The sequence below is a fragment of the Pagrus major genome, chromosome 23, assembly GCF_040436345.1.
Source record: "Pagrus major chromosome 23, Pma_NU_1.0".
Taxonomy (NCBI): domain Eukaryota; kingdom Metazoa; phylum Chordata; class Actinopteri; order Spariformes; family Sparidae; genus Pagrus; species Pagrus major.
Window position 1 is genome coordinate 19,850,989 of NC_133237.1, and position 19,755 is coordinate 19,870,743.

At 42.3% G+C, this 19,755-nt stretch overlaps 1 protein-coding gene across 1 annotated transcript in view; it reads right to left on the minus strand.

Annotated features, from left to right (window-relative positions):
• Positions 1-7,016: 7,016 nt before the first annotated feature.
• Positions 7,017-19,755, minus strand: part of mrc2 (mannose receptor, C-type 2) — a 28,788-nt gene continuing 16,049 nt past the window's right edge. Inside the window, exons 10-29 of the mRNA XM_073494597.1 lie at positions 18,848-18,963; positions 18,612-18,760; positions 16,654-16,871; positions 15,076-15,218; positions 14,900-14,996; positions 14,679-14,808; positions 14,420-14,452; positions 14,126-14,292; positions 13,750-13,918; positions 13,522-13,664; positions 12,945-13,053; positions 12,508-12,674; positions 12,312-12,420; positions 11,986-12,224; positions 11,700-11,862; positions 11,417-11,566; positions 11,045-11,158; positions 10,391-10,570; positions 9,547-9,570; positions 7,017-9,449 (exon numbers count right to left, since the gene is read on the minus strand). Coding sequence (XP_073350698.1) covers positions 9,229-9,449; positions 9,547-9,570; positions 10,391-10,570; positions 11,045-11,158; positions 11,417-11,566; positions 11,700-11,862; positions 11,986-12,224; positions 12,312-12,420; positions 12,508-12,674; positions 12,945-13,053; positions 13,522-13,664; positions 13,750-13,918; positions 14,126-14,292; positions 14,420-14,452; positions 14,679-14,808; positions 14,900-14,996; positions 15,076-15,218; positions 16,654-16,871; positions 18,612-18,760; positions 18,848-18,963 — 2,841 coding nt within the window. The 3' untranslated portion in view covers positions 7,017-9,228. The remainder of the gene's footprint in view (positions 9,450-9,546; positions 9,571-10,390; positions 10,571-11,044; positions 11,159-11,416; positions 11,567-11,699; positions 11,863-11,985; positions 12,225-12,311; positions 12,421-12,507; positions 12,675-12,944; positions 13,054-13,521; positions 13,665-13,749; positions 13,919-14,125; positions 14,293-14,419; positions 14,453-14,678; positions 14,809-14,899; positions 14,997-15,075; positions 15,219-16,653; positions 16,872-18,611; positions 18,761-18,847; positions 18,964-19,755) is intronic.

Sequence of the window (19,755 nt, forward strand, 5' to 3'; positions counted from 1 at the left end):
CATGAGTAAGCGTACATGTTCATGTGTGTGCGCCTAATGTTGCGGAGGTTAATAACGGATTAAGCATCAAAGTGGTGAGCGCTGGAACCACCGAGTATTTCCATAAATTAACTTCACCTTTTGTCTCTATTTCTTCCTTATTTGTACCTCCTTATCATTATTTTGGGGTGGAAATCCATGCAAATGAGACTATGTCTAATCCTGTCCCTGGTTAGGGGTGATAATGGATCCTTTTGTTGTTTACAGTAAGGAATTATCAACAGGCAGGTGGAGAAGTGGGCACCTCATGGAGATCCTGTCACTGCTATTTCACTTCATTTTGTGTTTTTCTGGCTGAAGTGTGCTCCTGTTGAAGCTCCATAATAGCTCAGAAAATTGTGTCTCAGCTGTGGAAAATGGGAATACACACAAGAGATCAAGAATCTTAACATTATGGAAACAAATGAGGGTTGTTTTTCGGTGAGACACATTTTCTCGCCATATCTCAGCTCCCTTATCGATTTGTCATCTGTACATAAAAGCTTTTGAAATGAGCCCAAACTGTGCAGGCCCTAATTAGACCCATTAAGGATGCTAATTACATACCTGAAAAATGGTCAACAAATAAAGACAACCAAGTGCAGATCCCGGCTTCCCCGAAGGCAGACACTGGGAACAGTGTGCCCATAATCCCTTTCACCACACAGATGCTGTCCTTGGCCTGAGACAGAGCAGCATCCCGCAGGCAAAGACTTGTTCTATCTGCACAGAGGAGATAACTGCACCACACCCAGCCTCGAGTCTTCCAACGCCCCCACTCCACCACCACCAACCTGCTTCTGCACACCATCCATCCTCTTGGCCTTCCAAATTTCCTCACTGTCCATTGCAGCACACACACACACGCTCAAACTGAAACACAATGCGACTGCAAACTCACTAGAAAGAAGAAAGACTGGAGTTAAAAATGAGTTTGAACAGCAAAGTGAAGGCAAAGCTTTTTTTATTCCCCTCTCCTCCTGCTCTGTTGTTGGCAGTCTGTATCTCCGCTGATCCAGTCACTTTGAAGTGAGCAGCCTTTGATTTGGACAAAGATTAGGGAATTTGATCCCCATTTTAAAGACGCTGGCACACAGGGGTTGTTTTCATGGCCATGAAAAAAAATCATTTTGACTAAAAATCAATGGCCGATTCCAGATGGGGCCTTCTTGCCTGTGAGTGGAGTGCATCCCTGGGTGTGTCAGTGTGTCTGCAAAGTGTTATCAGGCAACCCACTGGCAAAGGAGATTATTATATTGACTCCACGCTCACAGTTCAGTGGTGCTCGCCAATGACAAGTATCTAGCTGCGACAACAGGTGGATAGAGAGCTGTCATACTGCACGATGACACACCAGAAGCAATCTCAGCCAAGAGCCCTTACCAGCGTAGATAACAGGGACATCATCATCTCTGTGGTGCTTCGATATAAAATGAAGCAGCGTACTCATGCTGCAACCACTTAAAAAGCATCATAGTTGAACTACTCCTCTTGTAAAAGAGTCCCAGTGTTCAGATAGATTAGAGGTTGTTTTCAGGCAAATGATGAGGTTTTGACAGATCTGTCACTGAGATTTTAAGTCTTTGTTTGGTAGGTAGTAGACTTCACAAACGTCATCTTGCAATGCTTTGAGCACTATCAGCAACATTTCATTCACTTTTATAATTCTGTATGAAGTTTCACCAGAAAAAGTGTTGGCAATGTACATTTCTGCAAACTCTGGATGATATGTTTAAATTTTACATTTCTTTCAGTTAAATTTTCTATTCTATTTGTGACACAGTGCCTATGATCTGCTAAGGTTTAGGCACAAAAACCATTTGGCTAGGGTTAGGAAACCATCATGTTTTGCCTGAAAGTACCTTGTTTTGTGGCCACAAACACGGCTGGAAAGTCTTGAACCGCGGCAGCGTTCTTGCCTGTAACTCCACCACCGTCCCCTCCGTCTCCCCTGGTCATAGACATGTGATGTTAGCATTATATGACACGTTTTGTAGAAATGTCATGATGGTACATAGCCTACGACATGTACAAACATGAATATATCAGTGATTTGCAGCAATGTTAACTGCCAACATTTTTATCATGGTGATTGGGCTGCGATCCCTTTAATGTCTCTTGTTGTATTAGGCCACTGTGAGCATTGTTGGAAAGCAGGACTGATTTATAGCAATATTGGATTAAAAAGAATATTTCATAAATGTGATGAATTAACTTGACAGGGAGTCAATTTACTGGATTAGCCAAAAACAGACCTCCCCATCTGGTTGTTTGACTTTGAGACTGCTTCTCTATTAAATCTCCACAAAAATGATACATTGTATTTCGATATTGAGAAATGAAGACATACATTGTGAAAGATCTTCTTCAATATTTCCGACCTACACGTACTACCGAAACTATCTGCATGACTATGTTTACCTCTAGGAGCCATCGTTAAGGCTTAATTGAACAGAGAATTGAACAGAGAACTGACCTGATGAAGACTCATCATAAGGTCAGTCTTCCCTCACTATTTATTGTCACAAAGATGATGATACAGAGTGACAAGTACCTGAAAACTAACACCTGCAGGTGGTTAAGATTACATCTATGTCCACTTTCATTACTGGTATTAAACTACATTTTTGTTGCATCCCGTGGACCTTAATCAGAACACATTGCTTCGTAAATGGGAACTTAATGAAAGTACCATGTGGGTGTCAGCATGAGCTATAAGCTGTGTAGTCAGTCTCATTGGACGGGAAGCATTAAATGCAATTGATTATATGAGCCCCTGGCAATTGTGAGTGCAGAGCAAGTTTTTATTATGCAGCTTCCTTTCAAAAGAGCCCATTCCACTGCTGGTGTTCAGAGAGAAGAGTGCACGATCCTATTCCTTTCAAAACTCTTTATCTCTCTTTCTGAATTCACTGTTTTCCTCTCCTCTCTGTCTCTCACTCCCTGTGTCTCGCTCTCTGTCTCTCTCCTCCATTGCCAGTCCAACAGCTGCTTCTCCTCTGGCCAGCCTCCAAATGGATGACTGAGGAGAGTGAATGGGTTTTTAATTTCACTTGTTAATGCTGGTTTCCCTCCCTCGACCTGCGGTGCCAACACCGCCAGATAGGAAGAAAACTTGGAGTGGGAGAAGGGGGAATAAAACAGCAGTCTGAGAACAACACGATCTGAACGTCAAACCTTCAAATTAAGAGTCTATTGATTAGACACGAGTCAAGCTATCTGAAGAGTTTCATTCTCCTTTCTCTACTATTTTGTTGGTTAATTAATCATGAAAGGTTTTAATCAAGTATCTCAGAGGAGACGTGGAGGAACAGTGACATTGTTGCGTTACTCCCAGAGCAGAGACGTCTGTCACTGCCGCCTGTCTGTTTTTAAAACTCTGAATGAAACCCCAGACAGGTGCATACAGATGCCTCAGGCAAGATGGCTGCTGCACATGTGCAGAGAGACGACCACAAACCACCGTGAAATCCACTTCATGATTCGACACTTTTCACCTCATACCAACACTTTTACACTGCCCACATGACCTGTCAGTGAACCGTTTCTGCGTCATCAAATGAATAAGTAAATCAGAATCAGAATCAGAAATACTTTATTGATCCCTGAGGGGAAATTGCTTGTGTTACAGCTGCTCCCAGAAAAATAAAACTATATAGGGGCCAAATGTGGAAAGTTGAAAAACATCTCAGGTGGATAGTTCTGATCTTCTCAGGATGACACACAGTAGACACAAACATACTTTAACTTTTTGGGATGTTTTTGAGCAGTTACAGAGACTTATATTAATTTATTGGAAAACTAACCCTAATCCTCACCAAGGTCCAATTTGTAAGAGAGTTGATTATTGAGTTTCATTCTCAACTCATCAAAGACTGATGCACAAATTGGCCGGCCCAATCTACTGGCAGTGCAACCTACAAATTAGACCTTTAAACCCGAGTAGATCTCCGCAGACTTTATTCTCAGTCAATGACATGAATGGCTTGAGTGTATTTATTTCTGGCCTTTTAAATTTAACCCTTTACTGAAGACCTCTCAGTAGGCTTTAAGTTGTATGAGCTTGGGTTGTCTCAATTCGATGCCACTTTCATGCCGCTTTCCAAGTCCTTGGACTATGATTTGTTGCTCTGAAGAGCCAGAGAAACAAATCTATGATGCTATGATGTCATGAGTTTTGTTTGTGTTAAGTACCTACATTACATCTGAGGGATTTGTATGTGTGACAGTGGTGTTGCACACCAAATCGCACAAAATGCCAATTTCTACATAATGTCCTTGTCTTCTTTCGCAGCCCTAACCTTCAGACTTTATATTGCCTGAACTTAACCTTGGTCTTAGATGAGTATTTCCCTTCTCCTCCCCCTGTCCTCTTTCTTTTATTAGTTTTGTTCTTTTGGTTTGGGCTTCAGTGCATTAGGGAGTTGCCACCAATACAAGAAAGAACAAGTATAATGTGGACAAAAGTTCCGAGCAAGTACAAGTTCATCACTCATAGAGTGCTGATGTTAGTCCCTTATCCAAACCTTAACCCAATTGGATTGGCCTCCGTCTCAAATTGCACCATCCGTCCCCAATTAAAGAGGCTGAGATGTGCTCCTGAAAGTAGCCTAAGACTCCCTCTGTCTCTCTCTCTCTCTCTCTCTCTCTCTCTCTTTCTCTCTCTCTCACACACACACTCACACATCAAACTGCTGTACATAACACTTTAAACTTCCTCCAGCTGTTGCCAGGGAAACATTTCAATTAAATGTGTTCCTCTGCCGTCTTGGCACCTAGCGAGTCTCATGATAACTGGTGAAGACAATAAAGTACTAAAACATAAAGTTACAATGATCAATACAATGTGACAATGTATTTAGACTACGAGTTGCAGGTTCAGCATGCAAATAAGGCGAATGTCAGAGATGTTAAACACAGCTGGAGCTGAGTCTGAATTCAACAGACAGAAAAAATGTATCGTGTTTAAAGAGTAAACAAAGGTTCCATACACCAGAGACACATTCGAAATGACAGGTGACGCGGCTGTGAAACTTATAAACAGTACATAACCCCTTTAAACCTAGTGCCTGTGGCATGCAGCTGGATGAGTTGTGACATTGGTCCTAAGTGAGATGGATTACAGAGAGCCTGTTTGATTTGAATAACAAGCAATTTAGTGGCTCAGATGTGATGCTGCAGAGGGGCAGGTCTTTGGCAGGAGGAGGCCACAAGCTCCCAGTACAGCAGGTGCTGGGTTTAAAAGATCCACTTGTCTTGTGTTGGTCTACCTGTTGCAGCGTACTCCAGCTGGGGGATAGAAGGGTGGAGTATGGTTTACAGCGGCTACTCTTTACTCTTTAACTAACTACCCCAGCAGCTTGTTAGCAAGCAGACTCACCATCACATAATTGCAAGAAAGAGGTGGGAAGAAACAAAGCACAAATACGTTGTTACTGTACTTAAGTCGATTTTTCTTGAGTATTTATTTTTCTGACCACTTTTTACTTTTACTCCCTACATTTTTACACAAATATCTGTACTTTTGACACCTTACATTTTCAAAACAGGTTTAGGCTACTTTAGTTTTAATGCATTTGAAGAGGATTATCAATTATTTTTATTTTTGCATCACTGCACACTGCATTTCCAGCATCACAAGGATGATTTCAACCTATCAGTGCATCACTCAGGGCAGACGTAGCGAGACAAAACCGTAGCAAGGCGGAAACAGACATAGAGGGAGACTCGAATGGGGAGAAAACTTGTGTAAGTGTCTCGAATCTGCAGAGACCCTGCAGCCTTCTGCCTGGATTTACTTATTTTCTCAGTAAGTTCCTGTGCTTTGGGCGCTTTACCAGCCCAAAATGTCAGTATTTGACGTCCTGGAATGAGACTCAACAGTCAAATGTGTTTCTGGTGCGTTTATGATCAGCTTGGATGAATCCTACTGATCTGCCTTTATGTTTATATTAATATGTCGAGGTTCAGTTGACTACTTGTCACAGACAGGGCCAGTAGAAATGTCCTTCAGAGGGAGAGACATGTTTTCTTAGTTTTTTGACTTTATCACTTTTACTTGAGTGAAGACATCTGTTTTTATACAAGTATCTGTACTACTTGAGTGAAGAATGTGTGCTTTTACCTCCTCTGCACAAAGCAAAAGACATTCAACACAAAAATGCTAATTGTAGCTCTGTAGAGGCATGATGATATAGAAAAGACACAATGAAAGACCATCAGTGAATAAAGTGACAAAATGATTACACAACAAAAAAAGAGAGCTAAAAATAAAAAAGGAAAAAAGATAATTTCACTTGCAAAGAAACACTGAAGTTGGTCATGTCTTGAAGAAAGTCAGCTCTGATAATGTTTTAAGGTTTGAAATAAGTTTCTGGATCAACTTACTTGAGATCAGACTATTTAGTGAAATACATTTAATATTATCCAAATAATTCTTCATTTATTTGCGTTCTTGATTTTCAGCACACTGAACAAAAGGAGGGCAAATGTTGTTTCTTGAAACAGTTTTTTCTTCAGTGAAAGAAGTAACTTCACTCCTTCTAATGTAGCTTTTCTTGACTAATTGAGACATAAAAGACAAATTCATGAACAATTTAAGAAGACACCAGGAATTCAAAGATACAAACTAGCAAATATCTTGTAAAACAAGCCAAGTAACTTTTAAATGTAAGATTTTAATTCTTGGCATGCACAGAACTTTTTGCAGTGTGGGAGGACGTGTCCCATGCAGCAGGCAAGGTGTGCCCTCTTGTGGAAAAAACTCAACATCGCAGTCAGCAATGTAATAATCAATTCCTTGATTAATTTACCAGCTCAGTGACTTGCAAAGCTCACAGCAGGGATATGTATGAACAGGTTAGAGACACATGGAGAGAATACTTCTTCAATCCATTTCTGAGAGTAAACTGGTCACAATTTCACATGAGGATTTTCTCCATAATGACACTAATCCATAAAAATCAACAAAAAATAATAAAATAACCAAAAGCAGAAGCTTTGAGAACATAGACTTTATTCATTTCATATAAAAATGACACAAAAACTCAATGAAAGTTGAACAGGTGCTTCAGGTAATCTTCACAGGGACAAGAGCCAGCCTGCATCATAAACATGATCTGATGGGGAACACACACACGCGGAGGGTCGTCGCACCTTCACATCGTCACCTCAATCGCTTCACATCGACTGCTTATGAAGACAAACCTGTACAGTAAACCACCAGCAGAGGCCGGGGTAAGCCTGGGACAAACCGCTGCATCCTTCCCAATCCTCTTTCCCTGCTTTCCTCTCTTCCTACATCCCCGACTCCTCCTCACACTCCCCCTTTTTTCCCCTTTTTCTCCTTCGCCTAGTTTTCCTTTTTTCACTCTTCTTTCTGACCCTTCATGTCCCTGAGCCCTCCTTCTCTGATTGGTTCCAGACGTACCACTGAGCTCTTCTTGCCGACTCAACATTCCACAGCTGGAGACTGCACACACACACACCACACACACACACACACACACACACACACACACACATACACACTTCAACTTACTCCCTCTCCTCCTCCCTTCCCCCTCTATCTTAGTCCAACTCATGGAGCTGCTGTTTTTTTTTTCACAGCAGCTCAGTGAAACACCAAAAGCCTCAGACTGAAACTGCTCCAAAGCATTCCTCCGAGCTAGAAGACAGAAATGCACTCAGAGGCAAGAGCTGAGGGCAAAAGAAAAATGTTTGAGGAGTCAAAGGAAACTCTGAAAAATGTGATCACCGCGCTGCATAAATGTAAAATCTCAGAATGACGCAGAAAGGAGGTTTTCTCATGTAGGGAATTCACTTTTAAAACATTCTTTGGCTCTCATATATACAAAGGTGTCATTCACAAGAGGGATGTTTTCCTTTGTGGGGCAATGAGAGGTTCAAGTGTTGGCAATCATCCAATAAAAGTTTGAAAGTTCCCAAATGTCTTAGACAGTCGTACATGTACTGAAGTCAAAACACTCATTTAAACCTGCATCCTAAAAAAGAAAAACAGCGGAAAACAACCTTGTGATAAAACATACAGAAAAGTGAACTGTGGTCCGTAAACATGATGAATCAGACAAATATCAAATTGCAAACCCTTTATCATGGTGCATACAAAGAGAATTATGTCCTTCAAAGTTGCCGAATCCAGATGGTGGCATGAGGAGCCAAAACATACAGAAGTTTGGAATCACAGAGCAGCAGCCGTGATTTAAGGATAATGAATAATAAAGGCAAGTGGATGACTAATATTTGAATTAGCTGAAGGTAAAAGCAGAAAGTGCCAAAATGTACACAGAGCAACGGAAACTGAAAGTCTGGTCATTCGATGACAACCTTTAGTCCCGCAGTAACAAAAAGACAACGTAGTCTATTTAAGTTCTCCACAGAACTTTAGTAATGTGCACAAATCGAGTGACGGTTTGAGGTCACCAACAATAATGGTCCCTGTCACCTTCCACACATTCACATTTGGACTTCTCCCTCCTCGGCTCATCGGACAGCTGGTGCTGACGTGTCAGATCAGAGAGGAGGCGAGAGGCAGGCTCACGAAAAAACCACACACGCATCATCAGTGACAGTTCTCTACAGCTGCACGGATAATGACAAATCAATGGAAAGGACATGAACGCAATGAAACAACGAAAACACACGTCAAGTTCAGGTAAATACTGTCATGGCAGAAGAGAAAAAAAACTCAAAATAAAAAAATGAATTTGGTCCTGAAGAAGACTGTGGCTGTGAGACAACGGTTTCATTTAAGAGTCGATCTGTGGCTGTGATTTTTTCGCTTTGTTTTCAATCGAAATGGGAACAAGAAAGGAAATATACACAGAGCAAAAACTGACTTTGGCACCAAGGAGGACAGCGAGGAGTCATTTCATAAAACCGATTTTCCAGCTGCGACCAAACTTGACTCCCAGTAGATTCATTTATGGCCTTCATGAATGCTGTACACATGGAGGGATCTGATTTGTCTGGAGAGAAATTGCTCAAACTGTTAAGTCTTGGCAAAAGAGGATTGATGAGGCGGGGGTTCAATTTAAAAAAAATTAAACATCTGCTGCGCTCTACACAGCCTTTCAGCACTTTAAAAATCTTTTTTGGTTTCAAAAGAGGCGACAAAAAAAGCATAAATGCCACATTGAAATCAGCCTGTCCAGTTTCAGGTTGGGTCCAGTCCTGGGTGGTGCGGCTCTGCTACTCTGGCTGCTCGTTCAGCTCCATGTCGGACACCAGGATGTTCTTCTCCGTCTGCTCCGCCAGGCTGGAGTTGGTGCGGCTGTAGCGGGCGCCTTCATAGGACCCGTGGGACCCAACAACTCGCCGACGGTACAAGTAGATCACACCGACAATCAGCGCCACCAGCACCAGGCCCGTCACCATGACAACAATCAGAGTGGGCAGATGGTCACCATCCGCTAGAGTCGAGGTAGAAGATGGAGGTCAGGATTAGTATAAATAATTCACTTTCTGATGTAAAAGTCACATGCTAAGTGACATGGCAGATGTACTTACATTGCACATGTGAGTCTTCAGCACCTGCAAATGGAAGAGTGGACAGTTAGTAAAAATGTGCTTCTTCAGTATTTGGCACTCAACTCAACTCGTTTGACTACTACTGGCTGATTTCTAAGGTTGTTCCACCGTAACTACAAACTTAGAAACATTGATTATTTTTTTTCCAGCTGCTGCTTCATTGTTCATTAATTCTCGCTCCTCACTACAACCAATTAAAGAGATGGCACTTCACAGAGTTTATGCAGCTTTCAAAAAGGTAAATTTAGACTTCTTAAGACCACTATGAAGGCGACGAAGGCTGACTCGGCCAAAAACCTGCACTTGAATGCACCGCAAAGACTACGACCAACAGGCAACTAGCTGGTACGCTTCTTTTTAACCTTTCTCTCCTCGTGCCCTGATTAACTTAGCTGAACAGCCAATCAGAGTGATTCCTCTCATCAATGCCTCTGCCGCTGATTCAACACGCTCAATCAGCCAAAAAGCCTCTGACAAAGGCTGACCAGTGCCAACAGGGCAAGGGCAAACTGATGGGGGCCACAGATGCTCACCAACGTCAGGGCCCTGATGTGTGTGTACAGAAGAAGCTAGATCTCACTGAACTTGCACAGATTTCTGACCTATTACTTCTGGAAATAGCTAATATTTTGATGGGAGGAGACGCCCACACACCACATTTATTGGTTTTACTGGCTGGTTTGATGTTACAGAACACTGTTAAATTTAAAATGATTCAATTTGCTCTGATCTGATTTGCTTTGATCTCGCACTCAACTGACTCAACTCGACCTGGTTCTGAGAGTGACTTCCCCTTGGCTGAAGTGTTCTTGTGTGTGCTTACTGCGAGGCTGCTTGCAGATGACTCCGTGTGTGCGGTTTCTGCAGGAGCCCGGCTTCCACAGGCCACTGTTGCTCTGGATCCAGAAGCAGGAGTTTGGAGAGAGAACAGAGAAGGCGACATCATGGGCCTCCCAGTTGGTGTACGACATCTCTGTGTCCTCGCTCCACACTAGACCTCTACCTGCAGCAGGGACACATATACACACACTCAGAGGAGCTTCAAACACACTCAAGCAGAACTTAAGGAGAGCTAATTTTTCATATCACGTTTCGTCTGACAACTCTGTTCAGTCACAGAGCTTCTTCCCATTAGCTTAACAAGCATATTTCAGGGCATTTCACTCAAATTATATAATTGCACTGACAGATAATGATGCAGTAACTTTCCCAAGGTAATTCACCTTGCTTTAGCGTATTTATTTGACATGAGAGAACCTAATCAGGTTTCTTCTAGCTAATTAATTGTTTCATAATTATTTTACTAGAGACATCCTAATCAATCAGATAAAATTATCTGCAAGCAGAGTAGGAAATCATGACTAAAAGTAGTCTAAAATTAATAAACTTGGATTTAAATAACTTTTAGAAAATGTGAAGGTTAACAAGTCCACTGCGGTAGAGCTGGAAGAGGCTATTTGAGGTAACATTGCTCGACCTTTCACGCTGATGCCCAGCCAAGCGCCATGTGCCTGTTCTGCATAGCCCTGGATGTGTTCCGATATGAATCCATTCTCTGTCTCATCCAGGATAGAGAGAAGTTCTGCTCCCACTAGAGGAGAGAAAAAGGGAGAAAGACACAGAGATGAAAACAACAGAGAAAAGGGAATCGATCATGTTTGGAGATTTAACATTGGTGCAGCCGGCTCAATGGATTACACTTCTAAATTTAGACATATCGATGCATTTTGTCAATTATGTTTGCAGCGGAGAAGGTCAGACGAGTTGCACTTCAATTCAGTATCATGAGCAATAGAGTGTGAGCAGCACAGCAGGAGTCAGGATGGTGGAGATGTGAGGGGTTCCCTACCTTTTTTACAGGACATGCGTGCATCCTGCTGCAGTCTAAGACTTTGCAAGTTGAAGGCGTAACAGTGGTTTCTGAAGGGCACCCACGCCCACGCTCCCAGAGAGTGGGGGCACTTGCCGGGGTAGACCCACTGGTGGCTCACAGGCTCATCTGGCAAGAAGAAAAACAAAGATTTGAATTTAAAGTTAGTTCATGCTTATTCATTCCTGGAAAATGACAGGTAAGGCATAATTCTGGTGATTTGTTGATGGATATTTATTGCTGTTACATTACACACACACACCACTTATTTGACATATAGCAGCCTCCAGTTTAGCGTCACAAGGTGTCGTAATCCAGTGCCCAGTAGTGGACATGTGACCGCATCCACCAATCTGATTGGGCTCCCCGTCTTTCCAGTTTGAATATGTAGCTTCTTCTTCACCCAGCCAGGTGTAGCTCCGTCCCTGAGAACATAAAAGAGTACGTTGCAGTTCACAGCAGCTTCCCTCAGCGTGGAAAACATGGTTGTACTTGTGTGACTCCAGTGATGTTTTATAATAAGATATAAAGTAGGTTTATAGGCTCACCCCATAGCCGTAGAGAGCGATCCAGGCCGGCCGGCGCAGGCTGTTGATCAGCAACGTGAGGTAACCCTGCTGGTAGGGATCCTTCACTGTGGCCAGGGTCCCATTCAAAGATTCACAGATGTGCAGAGCACCGGTCCAGTCCAAACGCTTCTCCACGACCCGATAAGTCACTCCACCAAGCTCCACAGGCTTTGACAGGGAGACAGGAATAAGAGCCGGGGCCGGAGAAATATCTGAATCTGAAGAAACAACAAGGACACACAGGGTTATTTAAGTCGACACACTTCTATCTGTGGTGCAAATATTATTATTACTCGATATCATACCTTGTGGCCTTTGACAGATGAAGCCATTACTTTCCATCTCACAGGCTCGGGAAGCCCACATGCCGCTGTTCTTCGGTGGGTTCCCATGAATCATCACCACACAACTTCCCTGAGGGTTGACAGTAAAAACTCAGAGCAGGAACACACCGGGGACAAAACCAAGACATGTGTTCTGATAGGTGAGTGTTGTGAGTACCGGCGTCCTGTTGTGGTGCGGTCCGCTGTTGTCGAGGGGCTCTCCAGGACCCCAGTTGGTGTAGCTGAGCAGGCCGGCCTTGGGCCACTGGAAATGACCTTTAGAGTCTGAAGTTAGACCCACCCAAAGGTCAACACTGGCATTGTTAAGTAGGGTGGTGACGAAGGCTGTGAGGGGGAGGATCGATTGCATCAGTGTATGTGTGTGATGAAACTCGTATGAGAGATTTACGATCCAAACAGTGATAAATATTTGGATAAACACACAAAGGAATATCTTAACAGGCAGTTGATTCCTCTGAAATGGATTCTTATAATGTATAAAACACTTCTGCTCAGAATGAAAAAGTGAATAATCTACATTCAGGTAGGGAGGTAAGTTTATTAACTTCAGTCCCTGCTTGTTCATTAAAGGCGGTTATATTCTGCTGTGATTACCTTGCTCCAAATGGTTGGTCACCATGGCCAGTACACCTCTCTGCGTTTCACATTTCAACTTGGCTGCAGACCATGTGACTCGGGGTGACTGATCAAATACTCTGAAACACTACAGAAACACCAGGTGTAAATGCACACAATAAAGAGAAGGATTGCTTAGATTAGGTTTGGTTGGGCTGAGTGAGGAGAGGAGCAGGTGCATGAAACATTTGGCACAACCCCGCTTCCAAAAAAGTTGGGATGCTGTGTAAAACATAAATAAAAGAGAATGTAACAATTTGTTAATCCTTTATGAAATATGACCAATTGAAAAGAGCACAAAGACAATATATCTAATGTTTTACCCAATCAACTTTATAGATTTATGTAAATATATGCTTATTCTGCTGCAGCAATGTGTTTTAAACAAGTTGAGACAGGGGCAACAAAAGACTGAGAAAGTTTGGGATTCAAAAACCACCGTTAATCATCAGCTGTTAAGCAGGTTAATTGGTAACAGGTGGTATCATGACTGGGACCCCTTTGTGAAACATACGATTGTCTCAAGAATATTACTACATAGACTCAAGAGCTCTACCTTATGCTGATAGGAAGACCATCCGTCAGGACAGCCAGCAGGTGGGTGGGGAGTTGACGGAGTTGGAGGAATGGTGCCTGTGACATTCACTCTCTTACAGATGTAGGGCAGGTCAGAGTGGCACTTCTGATCGGCCCAGTTCGCTATTCAGGGACAAAAAACACAAGCTCATGTATGTGTACTGATTTTGATTTAGTGTCTCGAGGTCTTTCACTCTCACTGTCTTACATTTAGTGGCGGACATGTAGACGCATCTGCGATCACGGCTCAGTGGGTATGGCCTCCCAAGGGCCCAGGACACATAATTGAGCACAGAGTGGTCAGACCAGCGGAAACGGCCATCGTATTCGTAGGTGTGGAGCCCCAGCCACCAGTTGTCTCCCTCCACTTTCGACATCTGAAGGTGAAGAGAATAGAGTAGTGAAAAGGCATGTCGAGGCCATTGAGAATATGAATCATCATGCAGAAGTAATTACACAGGCTTGTACTTGTACAAAGTACTTCTCAGGTTTTTTACCCTGCCTGCTAAAAGACTAGTAATAGATTGCATATTTGGATCAACTCATAGAAACAGTGATGAACTTTTTGATAAAGTGAGCAGTGCCTTGGCTAAAGTGTCGGACAGAAAAGCTTCTTCCTCAAATGAGTGGATGGAAGCCAGTGAGGAGTCAAACCAGGAGCAAATCCTCCGGGCTTGGTCCCAAGTGGTCCGGTGGTCAAAAAATTTATACTCAGCCTCCTGGAAGCCAATCCACTCTGGAGAACTAGTGCCTGACAGATGAGGGAAGAGAGAAGAAGGAAAGACAGGCATGAAACAGAAAAGGGAAGAGAAATAAGCCCCTGAGGAAGTAATTTCAGTATGCTGGGAGAAGTTCAAAGCTAAGAAAATAAGACTGACCTTCAGAGACTTCTGGTTCCTTCTCAATGCTACCTAAAAACACACACACACACACACACAAGGGAAAAGTTTATTCATGACATACAAAATGTCAGAGGCCCAAAAGGCAATGAATAAAAAGAGGGAAGAAATCTTGAGACATTCAAGTCAGAGAGTGATGCCGCCACAATAGGAGCTGAAGGTGGAAAAAGGTATTCCTAAAGATGAATAAAAAATGTGCAACATGAAAGAGAATACAGACAGTCCGGTGCTGTTGTACCTCTGGGGATCTTACAGATCCAGTCTAACTCAGAGTCACAGTGCATGGCCAGCCAGGTCATAGAGCCCAAGTCTGCAGCAGCACATTGTCGGATGTTGTAATAGTATCGGCCGAAGTTCTGGTACGTAAACTGAGACACAAGAAAAGAGTAAACAGATTGTGTTTTAAACATTTTTTTACTTAGCAACTGTTTAGTTTAGTTGCATCTTGTCTTCACTCACAGCGAGCCCATCGCTCCATTTCCAGCTGCCGTTGTCCATGGGGTTTCTGCGGTTCAGTCCGATCCAAAACCAGTGCTGCTCATGTTCCTCTGACTCCCTGTGGGCCACATCATCGTCACCATCACCATTATCATCACATTACATCACATGTAACCTGGTCAGAGGTGCACACCCACCCGAAGGCCTCGTGGAGGACCTGCAGAACGAACTGCTCCTCCTCAGGGCTGCCGATACTCAGCAGGTTGGCTCCGTGTCTCCGGCAGTGCAGGTGAGCCTGCAGCCAGCTCAGCTTCTGCTCCAGCTGGGAGGAGTGAAACACCTGCAAACAAGTGATAAAGGTCAAATTACAGTTTAATTAAAACGCAATACTGATGTAAAACAAGAAGTCAGCAGTAGTATTACTTCGACTCCTAATGTAACCACTCCTTCCTATGGCTGGTATCTACAAACTTGTTGATGAGGACTGACTGATTTGTTTTCATACGACTTTACAGTAAAAACTGTGAAGAACTGAAAGTTGTTACTGGTCATTGGTCAGATTCTCAGTGCTGTTTACTTACATTTCATTAAAAACTGTAATGATATGAAATATAGTTTTGGTTGTACAGTTTCAAACACCATTAACCAATAATGCATTGTAAAGACATGCAGTTTTTTGTTATGGTCATAGCTAAGTGGGATTGTTTTGGTATTGGCACTGACTCACAACTCAGTGATCATATCAGCAACACAAATGAAAATACTGTAAAAGTAATAGATCTATACATATGTTTGGTGAATGTTATATACATACTATAATTGATGTAAAAATACATTTTCAGATATGCTAAATGTTCTAAAAATCCAGTTTCCTCTAGACTTTTGTACATCTAAGATATGTGTATTCATTCCAGTTATGAGCTACAGCATTTTGTTTTGTTTTAGCATTTCATGCCAAAGGGGTTTTCACCCATGTCTGTTTGTTGTTTGTTGGTTGCTGGTTGTTGGTTGGTTTGTCAGCAGGATTACACAAAAACTATTGAAGGGGTTTTCCCAAAACATGGATAGAGGATGGGTTTCAGCCATTAACTTTTGGTGCAGATCTGGATAAAGGCACGGATCCAAGGACAGGGACAGGAACATTGCAGGATAGGGCGTTTTTTGACATTTTCATTAAATTTTCAGGGAATAATGCATGGATCATGATGAAAAAAAAATCAGGTGTATTTAGGTAGCTGGTATCTATGAGTGACTACAAAAGATGGACTGTGGTGGAGGTATGCACTCCACTTAGTGCCATTCTAGAGAAAAAATTAGTTCAGAGTTATGATTAAACACAAACTCACTGACATGGCAACAATGGTAATAGGAGAACACACAATAAATCCTAAAGTCTATGGATGTGTAGGTCTCTAGATGTCTAGATTAATCTAATCTATATGAAATACAATTTAAATGCTATTATTTTGGGTATACTGGACAAGACACTTGAAAAGCACACAGCTAATTTTCTTTTACTCTAAAGAAGTCCAGCTTGTGTTTCTAAATCACCTTGAAAACATTTGTCATCCTACTTTGATCATATCAAAATCTACAAGGACACATAACACACTCAGAGGCCTCAGCATTGAAATGAGAAAAAATGTTATTAATTATTCAAATATTAGCCGAGGCCATATCAGTCCAAGGCAGAATGAAACTAATTAACGAAACCCAAAGTGTGACTGAAATTAAAACACTTCAAGGAGAGTACTGATGGTGTAACAGTACTGAACCTTGTAACAGTAGCGCAGGTTGCTGTTGCTCTTCCAGCCGCTGGGACAGGAGCCGCTGAGGCTCGGGGTGGGCTGAGGGACCGGGGGCTCAGGGCTCAGAGACGTGTCCTGGTTCTGGCGGCAGATGAATTTCGCCTTCGATGACGCACACTCCCTCACCTCCCACAGACCTGTTGCGAAGCCCGTCGCCATGGAAACGCAGCCGCCGCGGACGTTGACTGAAATAGATACAGGGTGAAACGTAGGTGAGAGAAGAGGGTGTGATGATGAAACATGTGGAAATAGAGGGATGATTTGGAGGAAAAAAAAACTGAGTGGAAAATGTGAATATACATTTATTATAAGACCATTATGAGTGTTGATGCTGCATTAAACTTTACTCAAAACGAGGGTGACATTTCCTGTAAACCGCGTCTCTCTGCCTGGGCTCTATCTCTTTATTCACCCTTACGGATCATCCTTGCATGTAGGAACTTCAGATCCTTTAATAATTTACTTCTACTTTTTTTATTGGTGAGCATTGTTTTGTTTTCCTAACATGAATTTCTGCACACCATCATATGTGATACTCTCTGTGTCACATAAAAAATCCTTTTACCCGCCGAGTCTAGTAAAGCAACAGATTGCAGCTCTAGTCAGTGCAAAGGTCAGACAGTTCGTATCACTGGATCGCTCAGTGACTCTAAAGCCAGAGATCTCGCCCACGCTTGTGTTTTGCGCCTCCAGGTCTGGTTTAGAAATTATGGCCGTGGTGAATCCACAATCCATCATAGCCTTAATTTTACAAGCAGAATTCCGCCCTGTTTTAGGGCTGCGATGATGCAAACAACGTTTAAGATTTCATCAGCAAACCGAACTGGACCAATTTTGATACATTAAATTTAAATCAGAACATACGCCTGCTGGCTGGTAGTAACTGCTGATGATAATCGTCTTAGATAGGCAGATTGTAAGGTCGTCATTGCTGGACGTAGTTCTGAATTTGTATTTTGTCTAAAGAAAGAACACCTGGGAACAATCCAGTCTTCTTTGTAGATTAAATTCAAAATTGGCTCTGGTAGAGAATGGAGCTTGTGTTTAGGCAGCTGAAAATCTCCAGATATACTGTGGATCAGATGGAAAGTTGATGAACCCCCCCAGGAAAGTGAACCCAACACAGCAACCGAAAAAAAGGGTAGAAAAAAGGAAAGCTGTTGGACTGTACTAGCTGATTCTTAAGATGGACATTCGCTCCAGTGCATCAGTCAGAATGTATTTGTCACGTACATGCACTCTATTAACTCGATTTCAAGGAACAGGAAAGGCGTAGGGCTTATCCAGAATGGGGAACTTAGGAAAGCGATGTGAGCCTGTGTCTCTGTAAACAGAAATGACATTACAGATCTGACAGCACTGTAACAACTCCCCCATTCTTGCCACAAGAAAAACACAATGAAAATATAAAATCAGATATAAAAGACTAGAGCTGAAACAATTAGTTGATAAAAAAGAAAATTAATTTGCAATTCATTTCTGGAATTAATTTTTTTGATGACCGATTATCATTCCAGTCATCTTTAAACGGAATTTCCAATAACTCTTCTCACATCCTCTTTTCTTTATTTCACATCGAGCTAAAATTAACTAAAAATTTCCAAAGAAATATGTAAGACTTTTAGAGGTTTAGAAATTAGTTTTACATTAAAGGATAGACCAAAGAAAAACAAAGTCCATGTGCACAGAACCTGTATGCAAAATAAAATATGCATTAAGACCTATTAAGAAGTAAAATAGATCCACCTGCAATAATATGTCTTTTAGCAATGCAGCATGAAAACTGATTTCTTTCGAACATCACTTAATCTTTAATTATTTAAATCTCTGCTTCATTACGTTCTATTTTCGACCAGTAAGATATTATCCAATGTCTGTAAATCATTCACACGCTCATTCAACATGACATACTGTATGTGACCTACCTGGCTGGTCTCGATTCCAGTTGGTGAAGGACACTTCATCCCCGCTGAGCCAGTGGAAGGAGCCGGGGCTGCCCTGGTCATGGAGGCCGATCCAGAAGGAATCACCAGAGCGACCGTACACCAGGCTGTTGGCGAAGGCCTGCTCGAACCTTTGAAGATACAGGGGGAATCGGCACTGACGAAACATACTGTGATGTCCTTTAAATCACTGTGAGGGAGTATGCCGCCGTACGTACCTATTGGTAATGGTAACAAGGGCGGCTCCGTTGTCCTCACAAGACTTCCTTGCCTCATCAAAAGTAAGCAGATCTTCTCCCACCCAGTAACAAGCTGGACTGTGCCACTTCCAGCCCTGAGAGGAAAGAAGAGGAGAGGAGAGTTAAAATGGGACCTTTAAATCCAGAAATAACAAAAAGCCATGTGAGTCATTCCAAAGAGCACAAACATCTTGCTGTGCAACTCTGCATCATTAACATCTGGTTCTGGATGTGCATCAAAATACACATGAACACAGTCACTGAGTCAGAATCACGACTAAGACTGTCAATGTGTGTTTTTTCAATAGCACCTACAACTTAGACAAAAGTGTCTGAAGGCATATTAGACTAGTAAATGACAAACTGGAGCAAAGGAAAGATTATTGTCGAATAACACAGAACTGACATGGAGGGGGTAAAATAGATGTTTTAGACCAAGAAACTCACAAACGGATGTCAAGTAAACCAGATCTAAAACATATCCTCCTTTGCGGAAGTAAAAAAAATATATGATGTAATAATTTTAACAGTGAAAGCAGAAATGGCTCCACTTATACCAGTCAAGTGTATCCCAAATTAAGAACATAAAGAACAAGTCTGTAGTTGTGGACGTGTACAGATGCAGAGTGCAGCCAACTCGCAGGAGGTGAAAAGAGGTGACATCTTGGGCGAGATTGATAGTGAGGGACAGTTTGTAGACAGCTATGCGTGAAAAAGCCCAACCTCAGGCTCTTTTCTCAACCACATTTGGCATCTGGACCCAAACCCCAAAGATTATAGCTTCAGAGAGGCTTGATCTGTTGAAGCTCATGTCTCCTTTACACTCATTCCTTTCATTCCTTTCCATGTCTTACAGTAACAACACGCATGTATACACAGCTGCTTAC